This window comes from Branchiostoma lanceolatum, chromosome 14, assembly GCF_035083965.1.
Source record: "Branchiostoma lanceolatum isolate klBraLanc5 chromosome 14, klBraLanc5.hap2, whole genome shotgun sequence".
NCBI classification, from domain to species: domain Eukaryota; kingdom Metazoa; phylum Chordata; class Leptocardii; order Amphioxiformes; family Branchiostomatidae; genus Branchiostoma; species Branchiostoma lanceolatum.
This window is the reverse complement of record NC_089735.1, coordinates 1953261-1967274: the sequence shown is the minus strand read 5'-3', so window position 1 is coordinate 1967274 and position 14014 is coordinate 1953261. Positions and strand designations below refer to the sequence as shown.

The window sequence follows — 14014 nt, the reverse complement described above, 5'->3', positions numbered from 1 at the left end:
AGAGACGGAAGGAAGGGAGGGAAGGAGGAAGAAGTTGCGTATCATGATGACTGACAGAGTGCAAAATTAATACATATATTTAGAAAAAATGTGTCAGTATCTGTCAAAATGTTTGTTCAGTTAGGCTGTGCATTTTGTACAAATCTACTACAATTCAGGGTGGTGAATTGTTTCAAATCAAATGTTGAATACTGTATAAAACTAAAGTTATAAAATATGTGTACCAATCCTTCATAGGTGTAGGAGTTTCATTGGTCAGAAATGGAGCCTACCGTGGTGTTTGATAATGATAGATCTCTCCCAGAGGCAAACATTGATTGCACTGTACTGAGTTTGATTGTATTGTATGACGAATGGATGTCTGTTAGGCCACACCAATTTCTGTTAAAGATGAGCTGAATGATCAACATGTTCGCTTCGAAGCCAACTGCACGACATTGACAACCAGGACATTGCATATTCCAGTCATTCCTCCAGTATGACGTGATTCCATATGTCACGATATGAATGTTGTATAATTATATCTGAAAAAATATAACTTGCCGTTAAAGGAAACCCAAGTAATATAAGGGCCCGAAAATCAGATTTTGAAAGTCAATTTATTTACTAGTAATTTCTATTCAAAACACTGAATAGATATGTCAATGAAGTGAAGACAAGTTCAGATAGTTCAATAGAAAAGTAAGTCTGTACGTTTTGTAGATGCATATTGTAGAGTCGGTGGCCATCTGGTTGGTATTGACAGGTGGAGTGTGTTTGACAAACGACGGTGTCCTGTATTTTGGTGTCGTGACCCGGATGTGTTATGGCTGCCTGCTTACATGGATGTGATGTGAGAATCATGCGGCGAAAACAGCTGCAGGCCACTGATATCAATCTTTGTGATGGTGCACACGGTCCAGTGGTTAGTCCATGTTGATTTGATTATATGGATGACATCCGCGCGTGCATCAATTTTCGTCCATTTCCACCCACCCCCCAAAAAGTTTTCTACCATACTGTAAATCGTGGAAAGCAACAGTACAAAATGAGCAAATACATGTTGTAAATTGCTTAAAGATATTTTGTTTGATATAATTCTCTTTGTGTTAAGTCATTTGTTCAACCTTCCTTTCTTTTTATTCGCACAGTTGCATCAGTTTTGGGGTGATTCAGTGGAAGTTTAGCTCTTCAGTGAGCTAAACTAGATCGGGATCACTTTTCATTTTTCCTTTCTTTTGCAGTTTTGACTGTGTGCTTTCTCTGTGTATATTCCGCCACAGTTGACAAGGAGTATGAGATCGACGCCTGCTCGGAGACGTTCTGTGGCCCGGGGCATCACTGCCGGGTCAACCCCGAGAGCGGAGACGCGGAGTGCGTGTGTCTGGACGCTTGCCGCCCCCACAAGAAGCCGGTGTGCGGAAACGATGGCAAGCTGTACCCGAACCACTGCGAGCTGCACCGGATGGCCTGTGTTCTGAAGAAGAGAATCGCCATCGCTCATAACAAGGACTGCTTCTATCAAGGTAAGACTTGCTTTTGACACGAGGTACATACAAAAAAAGTAAGATATTACCTGTTACAGTACCGTAGTAACTAGTGGAAAACTTTTTAAAACTGTGAAAAAGAGTGTTGGGAACAGAAACATGTGCACAAATTTTGGCCTGTGTGCTCAAGAACAGGATTGCCTGGATTGCTTCTTTATTAACTAAGATTAAACTTTTCATCCAACACTGTAAAGAGATTGGGACTTACCCAAATTTTAAGTTGACTCTGTCAACCCTGTTCACGGAATGACCCGTCTACTTCTGGAACATGACGTCAGAGACACGTGACCGCAGTAGTCCCAATCTCTTCACAGTGTTGGATGAAAAGTTTAATCTTAGTTGCTAATGAATTCTACCAACACAGATGAACTTTCATGCTAAGCATCTATCAAGGTAAGGTTATCACAAGATTGTAGTCCACTATTTGATGGTTGGATAATAGTGACTACGAACAAGTCTCCTCCCTGAATGTGTAACTCTGTTTTTGACATGTTAACAATATGCCTGGTGCCATTAGTAAGTTGCATTACTGTTGGCCCAGTTTTGCATATCTATGTGAAGAGTCTAAATCAATTTTTCTGTCTGCACTTTTGTAGTGTTTGGTACTTTCATTTGTGCCGCAAGGACGAGAGAGTTCTAAGGCCACCTCAGGCTAGACTCCACAATAGCGACTGTAATTACTATACATTGATTGTAATCTTATGGCACACTAGGTCTAGGTCACTCAAAGGTAGGACAGAATGCTGTTGGATGTTGTTATCCAAACTTTAGTCCAATCTCCTGAGGAAGCTGCCTTTTGTAGGCAACATGTGAACAACTCATATCTTAGTCTCAGTAGGCAATGTTGGAGCAACTCTCTTTCTTTCAGTAGAATACAGCTGCTGTTATTACTGTACATTATAATCTTCTAGGTCTAGGTCACCCAAAGGTAAGGACAGAAACTTAATAAAAGATGCTGCACCCCAAAACTTTTGTTCTACCAGAGATAACTACATTTGTAAGCACTGTGTGAGCAACTTATATCTGTTAGTGGAATCTAAATCCTATTTGGTGTTCAATCTATGGACGGTTACATAAAGTTTCATAACTGCACGGTTATGGTCTTCTGAAATCACCTCTGATGAGATTCATCAACAGCAGCTTTAATGATGATAGTAATAAGGATAATAATAGTCTTTATTGCATATTCCTGCCCAAATGGGCTAAATGGACAGATGACCACACATGTTCTAAAAGAAGCAAAAACTGAAATGATAAAATGCTACATTCTAATATAAAGAAGGAACAACAAACAGTGGAATATTATAATTATATCTCAAGGCACAGTACATGTTGTAGGACAGGTAGGACAGAAATTCTGTACCTAAACAATTTTGATCTCATGTCTATCAGTGGAATCTAGATTCTTTTTGGCGCTCACTCTATGGACATTTAGTTGCATTTAGAAGTTTCATAAGTAACTGCACAGATTATAGTCTACTGAGATCACCTCTATCAACACTCCCCACTAGCAGCTGTAATTAGGCCACATCAATTTATATCTTGGCTAACAGATTTTAAAAAAATTTTAGCAAAAAAAAAAAAAAAATCATAAAGACAGAAGGCTGGGGTGAAAACTTGCACCTGACCCTGTTCACTCCCTGATACTGTGTGCACCAAAGTATAAACATTCCTCTGAGATTCTGTTTTGATGTTGTTTTTCCAATCTAGCATTTTTTAAATTTTTTGTCATTCCGTTAACCAAGAAAATAAATTGGTGTGGCCTTAGCGTACATTGATTGTAATCCCATGGCCAGAAACTTATTCAAGTCTTCTGCTGCAGAAACTTTTGTTCTATCCCCAGAGACAGGCACTTTTGTCGGGAACGCTCCCTGGCGAGACTTTAAATGTCAAATCAAGGAGGATTGGGAGGGCCGAAAGACTCGCTAGTACCTCATCGGGAGGATAAGGAGATCATATTTTACTAATGAAGACGAATGCATTCTTAGATGTGCACCACACGCAGTTATAGAATCCCCATGTGGTGCAGAGACAAAGTGCAAGCACGCTGGTGCATACAAAAATTACTTCCTTTAGTCACACACAATCATGCATGGCATGCTAAGTTTTTCCTGATGGAAAAGTATGAGCACACTCCAGAATTATCAATGCCCTCAGGTTAGCATATTCCTAACACCTCTTATAGGATTTGTAATGCATAGGAAATCCAATTTGAAAGTCATGAAAAAGTTATGTGCAAACTATTAGGTAGATGGCATTATAAAAACACCAAATTTATGCCTTTAATGAGATGTTTCATTAGCTAATGGGCTATGTAATCTCGTTTCAATTATTGAAACGGATTCAGGAAGAAATGGTAATTTCACCTGATTTTGGGCACCACAGGGATAGAATATAAAATGTGCAGATGTGATGAAAGGTATGCCATTAATATTCAAATCAATGGAACTGCATTTGCCCAACAATTGCCTCCATATTCATTCAATCATTCATTTATTCTTTCATTCATTCGTTCATTCATCCATTCAATCATTCATCCATTCAATCATTCATCCATCCATCCATCCATCCATCCATCCCTACTATCTACCTACTAAGCAGACATTCATATCCAGATACACCTATCAAACTTATATGCTGAACTTCTTCACACTCTGTTTGAAACCTAAGCAGCATTCAGCAAAGGAAATTCACCCCAGATTAGATAAATGGGACACGGTAAATTCTGCAATTTTGCCTTTCCCATCAAAGCTCTAGTTGCTCATACAGGCTTCCATCCCCTGGTAAAAGGTAGCCATCTGTGCTCCTGTGATAATGATGGGGGAAAACCACAGTCTGCAGAGTTGGCAGTTATTTCATCTAGCTAATGCACTCTTCTGATGAAACAAGAAAGTTCAGCTTTGGTAGCCATTAGTGATCGAGTGAGTTAGCAACTGCGGTGCTTGGCTTGGGGACAGCAAATACGTTCAGCTTGAAAACTTTGAAGATAAGCCTGAAAGACCAACTCAAGCTCAGCTCTTTAGCTATTATTTAACTGTGACACTTGGCTTGGTGACAGCAAAAAAAGTTAAAAGTAAAAGGGGCTGTTTTAGACTTGACTGGTTCATTTTGATATCTTGACGTCCACAACTAAAATATCAGCACCACGGACATCCCCGGCGCGGTTATTTCTCTCTTCTTGACAAATACCCTAAAGTGTACCTTCTATCATTTAAAAAAAAGTTGTAATAGGAGTTGTTTAGACTTGACTGGTTCATTTTGAAATCTTGACCTCCACAACTAAAATATCAGCACCACGGACATACCCAGTGCTGTTGTTACAGTAAATACAGAGGCCAGAGATTCCCCCATGTGGCCACAGAAGTAATAGCACTACAATTATCACTCCAAAGTGTGACAGCCCACGTTCTGTCAATGCCAGGATTATCTCTGATGAAAATCATGGATCAAAATGCTGTTGGATCTAGAGGTAACATCCAAGGTCCTCAGTCTGACAAATATCAGTACCTATAGGAGTTCAGAAGATTCCTCAATGTTTTACTAGCTATAGGACTTACTATAGGGCTTGCCATTCTGATATACCAATTGAAAGTAATGTCATTTAAGGTAAGACGAGGTAAAGCTAGATGACATCCTCACAGAAGGCTGTTGATCAGTAACATCAACTCTTATGAATCCGCTGAATGCTGCAACACTGCCACATTAAAATAAATGGGTAGTGGTCTATGAATGCCTGCAGCATCATGATAGCCTATGTATGCACACTTTAGATATTCAGATATTCATGTGCTCAGTACTTTCTTGAGAAGGCATTGATTATCAATAATACCGTTTTTTTTAAATGTGGCTGTCTTTGGCTATCCAGCAGGATTGTGAGAGTCAACATTATCAATTTAACAGTAATTCCTGAAAGACTAGGACATAAAGTGACCCGGGCGTCTTGAAAAGACGCATAGGGGTGGCGCCCATCTCCATTTCTATAGCCCTTGGGCCACACACATTTGTGCAAGTCACTACAGCAGGGGGCTGGTCCGCTGGTAGTGATGTGTGTGTTTAACTGCCATACTCTTTCCCAAATGCTGAGTGCTAATTAGAGAAAGCAGTATGTACCATTTCTAAAGTCTTTGGTATGACCTGATGTGTGCAAGGCGAGCACTCTATCAACTAGGCCATTGCACCATTGCTAGGACATAAGCATCGCAAATTTGAATTCAAAGATGCAACAGACTCTTCACACAACAAGAAAGCACACTGATGATGACGGCTGCTTCTGCGCTTCTGAAGATCAAAGGGAAGGTTGTCCTCCTCAACAGGCTCTCCTGTGGCTGTGCAGCCCAATCCTTGATCTGCACACCTTGCTGCAGGTGGGGCATATGAAGAACTTTATTGCACGACAATTGTACATGGTACAAAGTATGGCAAGAATTCATAAACATAACACAAAGTAGAAGTATAGAATAAAATCTGACATCCTAATTACTAATACAATACAATAAGGGCTAGCATACGTTTTCGATATAGTGTTATAATCGAGTTGGTTTAATCATTAGTTTCGGTATTTTTTCTAATGTGAAAGCAGTCGTTTTAGATATTTACTTATGTTCGCATTGTGGGGATTGTTGCATTTAAATATGTACTCAAAACGGTATGTAGCCCTGTGTTGGTGGTGACTGGGCAGTTGTAGCTTTCCTGTACCTCCTCTTCAATTCTCTTCTCTTCAGCAGTCTCTGTTTGAGCTGTCTCAAATCTTTCAGCTCCTTTTTGGGACTCTTCTCTTCAAGCGTTTCAGTCATTGGCAATGTTTTCCTAATCTTTTACCGAAATGCCGGCTGAGCTGAGTTGTCATCTAAGTTGGTCCTTGAAACGTTACCTGGGGTCCTTCACACAACAAGAAAGCACACCGCACCCTTCAAGATTCACTTGAAACTTCAGACGTTCAGCTCACAGCTAAGAAGTGCTGTTTACATCGCACAAATTTCCACTTCTCCCCGTGCATTTGTAAAGTTGTATGATTGCCTTCGACTGAAAGTACAATCTCAGCTATCAAAGAGGGAGATGTCCTTGATACTTCAGATTCAACCCAAGGCTTTCAGGATCAGAAAAGTGCCTAAGGCTTCTAATGTAATCTATCATCAGGTAATGCTTCTACTCTCCACATCAGTTCTTGGTAGGTGGCCAAGACCAGTCTAGATAATTCTGCGTGTGGAGTAGAGCCAAATTGAAAGGCAGTGCACCCTTTTGAGTTTCAAAATGCCAGGTGCACCTCAATATTTTGTGTACTCTATAGGGTAAAGGATCTCTAGTACACTAATATACAGAATATTCTTGAAATGTAAGTATAAGAAAAAGCAATATAGCTTTTTGTTGTACTTTATTTGATGTATTGCTTGGTTGAGATTCGAAGTTAGCTGGACAGAATTACAGATTGAAGTTCATAAGAGAGGCAGTATCGTTAAATTTAATATGTTTTGCTGACATTCATCTTTATATTATGTCGTGCACCCAGAATTCTTTTCTTGCACCTGATTTTTTTGGTTTGGTGCACCAGTGCACCTATTTCCAAAAAAGAATTTCGAGCTCTGACATCAATGCTGAGCCTCATGTTGATTTTGGTACGACTAACTTTACATTGACCATGTTTTCATCAACCATGCATAAGGCAGCACAGTGTCAATGCATAGGCTCATAATAGCTGCAAAATGTATGGTGAGCCTCCCTTTACTTTCTTTGCATGTTCTTATCAATAACACTCAATGAGGAAGCAAGAGATGCCAGATCTGCACTCTTCAAAAGCCTCCTGGAATGATAAAGCTCTCCATGCCAGTAAAAACTGACATTCACTTCCCTAAAGTGTTACAGAAACACTAAGGCCCATAGTTATATACTCTGTCCCCAGGGCTCTTAGCTCCCTCAGGTTTCTTATCTGCACTGATGCATGCAACGCTTTAATCTTTCCTTCTTTCTTCATTCGTTTATATCAAACAATTTCAATTTTCTCACCCGCATATCTATGTCTTAGCCGTTGGCACTGTCAGCACTGGAGTAGTTGATCTCTGTAATCTGGGTGCCTGGAGGAGCTTGCTTAATGGTTATGACACCTGATCAAACTTGCCTATTATGTGGAAGAATAGCTTTACATGTTTAACTGTTTGGATATGGAGGATTTCTTGATAGCATAGCTTTATATGTTGAACTGTTTTGTAAATGAAAGATTTCTTGATAGCATAGCTTCAATTATGTTGTTTCTCCCACTGTTCATTAGCATTACTACAGGTAATGATACTTTATCTATAGCCTTCCGTGTAACAGTGAAACTTCTGCATTTAGATCATGTGGACAAGAACATGCAAATAAAGATCATGATCATTATCAGTGTGTGTCTTCCAAGACAATCAAGAATGGAGGAGACGGTGCTCTTGCCTGGCAGGTGACTGGACACAGTCCACCTAAGGCCACACCAATTTAATTTCTTCGTTAACGGATTTTTATTTCTAATTTTAGCACAAAAAAAACAATAATGAAAACAGAAGGCTGGGGTGAAAACTTGCACCTGACCCTGTTAACTCCCTGATACTGTGTGCACCAAAGTAAAAACATTCCTCTGAGATTCTTTTTCATGTTGTTTTTCCAATCTAGCATTTAAAAATAAATTTTATTTATTCCATTAACCAAGAAAATGAATTGGTGTGGCCTAAGCAGAAAACCCAGGAAATAAATTGGCAGATCCTTACCCCCTGTCCCGTAGAATGGACCGGTCCCTTGAGGGATGGCTGCGGCTGAGTGATGATTGGTTGTGGGATTGAGGGAGGATCAGCAGAGGTGGAGGGGAGGATTATGGGACGCTGCAGGGGCATCTGGGAAATACGCAAGAGTGAGACTTGGTTCCAGGGAGATAGGAAATACCTGTGGGGAAGGAATGGGATTGACATCTTACTGCCTCTGTGATGAAATTGAAAACCCTGTGAAGGCCAAGAGGGAGGTTTCAGGGAAATGCATCAGTAGACACCATCATTCATGCCACCATTGATATCAGTATTGCCAGTCTTTGTGGAGGGGGACATCATTGTAATTGCGACAAGGAAAACGCTCTGTAGAGGCCAGGAGGCAGGTTTATAACCATCATTCTGGGCATAGCAAAGGAAAAATTACCTTAGCCCGGATCAATTTATAGTGACTGTCTTGATTTTCAAACAATTAAGGGTTTATAACCATCATTCTGGGCATAGCAAAGGAAAAATTACATTAGCCCACATCAGTTTATAGCCTTGATTCTCAAACAATTAATGGTAAAGATTAGGTAAGAGGGAACATTGAAAACTTTGGGCTTGTAGAGAAACTCCTTAAGACTAGTAAATAATTGAATAAATTTGGCACTCAGGCTCTGTATTCATATTGCTCTGCCAGTTCATCAATCTCACAATCAACAATTAAAATGAGTAGGGTATCGCAGATCCTTTGCAGCTTTTTATAAGCATACAATATGTAAATTTCCTCATGTAGGATACAGCTGCTGCGAACAAGTCTAATGATTATCATAAAAGTAGTTTGTCTCAATCTCTGCTTCATTGCCATCAGTAGTAGTTTGTCTTCATAACCATTTATTGAGGCATTACTCTTTATCCTGTTATGTTATGAAGCAATTTACTACTGGAATTGATAAACGATGAATTATAAAATCTATTTCCAGTAGTGTTTGAGTCTTAGGTGGCCACTTCTCCTTGATTTTTATTACTTTTCTTTTAGTTATTAGTAAGTAGTAAAATTAAAGACTGCTAAAATTAAAGACTTTTGCTCAATAAAAGCTCAAGGAGGGCTCTGAGGAAACTGTAAATGCATTTAAGTTTGCGTGGTTTTTATTTTGCGGTAGGGAGAAAATGGAGTGTTCGCGGGGGTTTAAGTTCGCGTTTGAAACAATAGTAGCGGTTCAGCCATATAGGTGGGCAAAAAGTTTTGCGGGGGTTTTAAGTTCGCGCTGAAAGTTCACCACCAAACATAAAACCACCGCGAACATTTCTGCATTTACAGTAGTGTGTCCATCAGACTGTAAGGTTTGATCCACTCACACTGGTAATGACTCCTTCTCTTTTTGATATGTGTGGTGGGTTCTTTAACATACATGTACCTGAGATGTGGCTTTTCTCAAACAGGGGACTTCCATTTAACATCCTATCCACTGGATGTCTCTAACCAAAGTTAGGCACTCATTTTCACCTGAAGAAAGAAATTTGTGTAAAAGTGCTTTTCCCAAGGGCACAACGTAAACCAGTCATGTCAGGGGTTTGCATCCAGCCCTTCTTAATTCTTTGACTCTAACCTTTACTCCGCACAATGTCACCACAACAGTTTGCAGCTCTCCAGCGAAACTTGATTTTCTCTAACTGCTCATTAAGCACAGCTGACGCGTCTTCTCTTTAAAGCAAATTGGTTGTAATTTTCAGCCCCAGATGTTACCATAAAGTACAGTTCTACCACTTAACGGTTGACTGTGTGATTTATAAACTTGTTAATAAGTTGCTTTTCTGGCAAAAAGTTATAAATGATTTCTGATTTATCAACTTGGCAATGAGTTCCTTTTTTTGCAAATGGGGCCCAAAATTGAGACAGTAAATGATTTTTGATTCATAAAGTTGGCAATAAGTTACTTTTTTTTGGAAATGGGGCCCAAAATTTGTAGTAAGTTATAAATGATTTTTAATTTACGAGCTTGGCAATATGTTACTTATTTTGCAAATGGGGCCCAAAATTGAGACAGTAAATGATTTTTGATTTATAAAGTTGGCAATAAGTTACTTTTTTTGCAAATGGGGCCCAAAATTTGCAGTAAGTAATGAATGATTTTTAATCTATGAACTTGGCAATGAGTTCCTTTTTTTGCAAATGGGGCCCAAAATTGAGACAGTTATAAACAATTTCTCAGCTGCTTGGTTCCCCATTCTGACAGCCAGAACAGCAGTTATGAATCAAGCCCGTTCTCCAGTTTGACAGACTTCCCAATATTCTTGAACTTGTGCATTCCTTGGAGAAAAAGATCACAGAAAAACATTTCTTAATGATGCCTTTCAAGACGTCTTCAGGCATTTTCGTCCTGACCCGATGCGACCTTGTTTATTGATTGACTCTGTGGTCAGTATAAAGGCAGCATTGATCTCAAAATTGGCGCAGGGCGAGCCGTCCGTGCATCATTACTTCCAATTGTCCGTAATTGCTCTGTGAGTCGAGTGGTTCTTGTAAATTAAAGGCAGTTTTGCTGGCACGCTGTGAGGAGGAATGGTTCAGGCCATGTAACGTGAGTAGTCCAGTGGTTTGCGATCTTGCCTCTGGAACTAGAAGCCCCGGGTTCGATCCCGGCTGTGTCACTCACCCGACATACATGCTACCGGAAAAGGTTGCAGTCCTTAGGATGGGACGTTAAGCTGTGGTCCACTGTTCCTTGTGCTTGTCGAAAAGAGCTAGGGGAATTTCCCCGATACAATGAACCTGTAAATACTGCATATAGTCTCTGTCTTCTCTGTCACGACCAGTGGAAGATTAGCTCATCTGTTCATTGAGTTCATTTGCGCTAAACTGGTACGAGATCACTTTCCTTTCCTTTAGTTGAAAGTTCATCTGTGTTAGTAGAAGTTATAAAGTTAAACTGCAATTTCCAATACAAGAAATTGGACGTACCCAAATTCAGGCTTTATCAAAGAATGAGCAATCCACTGTCTCTGTGACGTTACGTTATGCAGATAGGACAATCATGTAACTTGGTGAGCAGTGGATCATACGTTGCAGAAAGTCTGTGGCGCCCCCCGTCTCTGTTAAAGGATGATTAAGATTCTAAAGATTCATAAATAAATAAATTAATAAATTAAATCTGTACCAAGGTTGCAGAAAAGATACTGGAGCTAGATGTGATTCTGATTGGAGAAATGTTAACTTTATAGTCACTGAGCGTTTGTCAGAACTGCAGGATCATATGTATCATAATTCAGTCAGGAACCCTAAGGCAAACAGGTTAAGACAACCACGTAAAAAAAGGGAGTTTAAAGGATTCACAAGGGGCAGCTTCAGTAGATTTTTAAATGTGGTGGTCTTATGATAGGTTACTGACAAATCATATTTCCGTTATTTCAGTTGACCTCTGACCTCTCGCTCTTACTTTTGAGTTTATCATATTTGATACTTTTTAGTTGACGTTCATTTGAAAACTATTAGGTAAGTGACGAGAAAAACAAGGGTACACTGTGGTCAGAGCTGTGTGGGTCGAGTTCTTCATGCCAATTGAATCAACATAAAATCTTGGAAGACATTGTCAAAATGTTTGATAAAGATTCCCTTCTTATTTCAACTAAAAAGAAGTGGGTATCTGACTTTCAGCAGAGCAAGTCGGCCCGCACACATTAAGTCACAGCTCAATTGTCCATGTTTTTATCCTTCTACATTGTACCTCATCTAATTTTACTGAGTGTCGTCTGTAAAGTAATGATCAGAATGATTTGAAGTTTGGTGGATATTGCTAAAAGATGTCATACTACATAATCATGCCCCAAAACTTGAGTTGTGCACCTTATTTCTGGGTGAGGCCGAGGACTTATTGATCCCCCCTCGTATGTAGGGCAACAATTGGAATAACAATCAAATCTGAGAAGACTTGCATTCATACACCAGTATCGAGATATCCACAACAATTTATAGCCCCGCATGTCAGCATGTAGGCTAATGTATTCCCATTGCTCAGCAAGGTCCCTACCCTTCGCATCTAAGTACCATTGTATGGCTGCAATTACTACAGTACATATTTGGGAGAACAGAATCACACTCCAAGATTTGTTTTCTCTTAAGAACTTACATGTACATGTAAGCTCTACTTCCCAGAGACAATGTTTTCGAAGATGTATCTTTCAGCAGTGCAAAACACAACAAGGGATGACAAAAGATCTATCTTTCAGCAGTGCAATGTACTACAAGGGATCACAAAAGAGCAAGAACTGATCTATCTTTCAGCAGTGCGATGTACTACAAGGGATCACAAAAGAGCAAGAACTGATCTATCTTTCAGCAGTATGAAGTACAACAAGGGATCACAAAAGAGCGAGAAGTTTGATCATGTTAAATGGGTGCTGAGTGCTGAGACTGGATAAGAGTGAACCAGGATTGATGTCTTCTCTATTGTTCTCCCATTAAGATTTATTGTTTTATGGGTTTAAGAATGGAATCTTCATTCGCAGCTGCTTTAAAAAGTGTGAAGAATGTACATTATTTATTATGATTGTGTTGGGTAAGTTTTACTATTGCCATAACACCAAAATTAATCTAGTCCAAGGTATTTTCCAATAAAAGAAGGAACAGGGAAAGATGGAGACCGTGATTGTGAAGGAAAACTTTGAATCTGACTATTTTCTGTGCTGATTAGGCCACACCAATTTAATTTCTTGGTTAACGGATTTCTATTTTCAAAAAAATAAAACTTTTAGAAAAAAAGAAATCGTGAAAACAGAAGACTGGCCCAGCCTTCTGTTTTCATGATTTTTTTTTTCTAAAATTTTTTTTTTTTGGAAAATAAAAATCGGTTAACCAAGAAATTGAATTGATGTGGCCTTAGAATAGCTTACATGTGCATGTATTTTTACTGAGGTAATCAGAGGCAGTAGAAGGAAGTTGTGTTGCCAGCTGAAGTTTTTCTGCGCTAATTTACCAGCTTACATGATAACGAGGCCTCTAACGAGGACACACACACTGCTGGAGTAGATTAGTGCAGGTAATGAGGGGGCCCGCTGTGGTGAGAGGCCATGTTGTACTGTAATAGGATCTTCTGCTGCGCCCCTTGGGGACATTATTCAGCCAGCAGGTAACCAGCTCAAGCCTCCAGGAGGAGTATTACAGACGTGAAGCTGTGTTGAGAGGCTTTGTTAAGTTAAAGTGACCCGGGCGTCTTGAAAAGACACATAGGGGTGGCACCCGTCTCCATTTCTGTAGCCCTTGGGCCACACACACTTGTGCAAGTCACTACAGCAGGGGGGCTAGTCCGCTGGTAGTGATGTGTGTTTAACTTCCATACTCTTTCCCAAATGTACCAATTTAAACTCTTTGGTATGACCCGGCCGGGGATCAAACTCACGACCTACCGTATGCAAGGCAAACACTCTACCCACTCGGCCATTGAAAACCTTGAAGTTTTTTTTGTGGGCTTCTCCCAAAATGTAAGAATTTGACGGAAAGGTGTCAGAACTTTGTCCGTCATAAGCAGCAAGTGAGGGAATAACGGATGCTGGCTAGAACTCCCCCCCCCCCCCCCACTGTCTGGTACATCTGAAAAATAGCACATCATTCTGAATGAAGGTAATGATAGCACCTGTTGTGAAAAGGCATTTGCAGTTATGGGGCCTTATCCCACAATGTGTGGGCTCCATTAAAAAAATCATATCACCTTATCCATAATCATATCACTCACGAACGCGCACTGCAGCGAGTCAGCTCGCAAAATGGGACCCTCACCTGCTGCATAT

The 14014-nt window shown here is 39.9% G+C and overlaps 1 protein-coding gene across 1 annotated transcript in view; it reads left to right on the top strand.

Moving 5' to 3' along the window:
- LOC136448530 (follistatin-related protein 5-like) overlaps positions 1 to 14014 on the top strand; it is a 93904-nt gene that overhangs the window by 30489 nt on the left and 49401 nt on the right. Inside the window, exon 4 of the mRNA XM_066448123.1 lies at positions 1263 to 1505. Coding sequence (XP_066304220.1) covers positions 1263 to 1505 — 243 coding nt within the window. The remainder of the gene's footprint in view (positions 1 to 1262; positions 1506 to 14014) is intronic.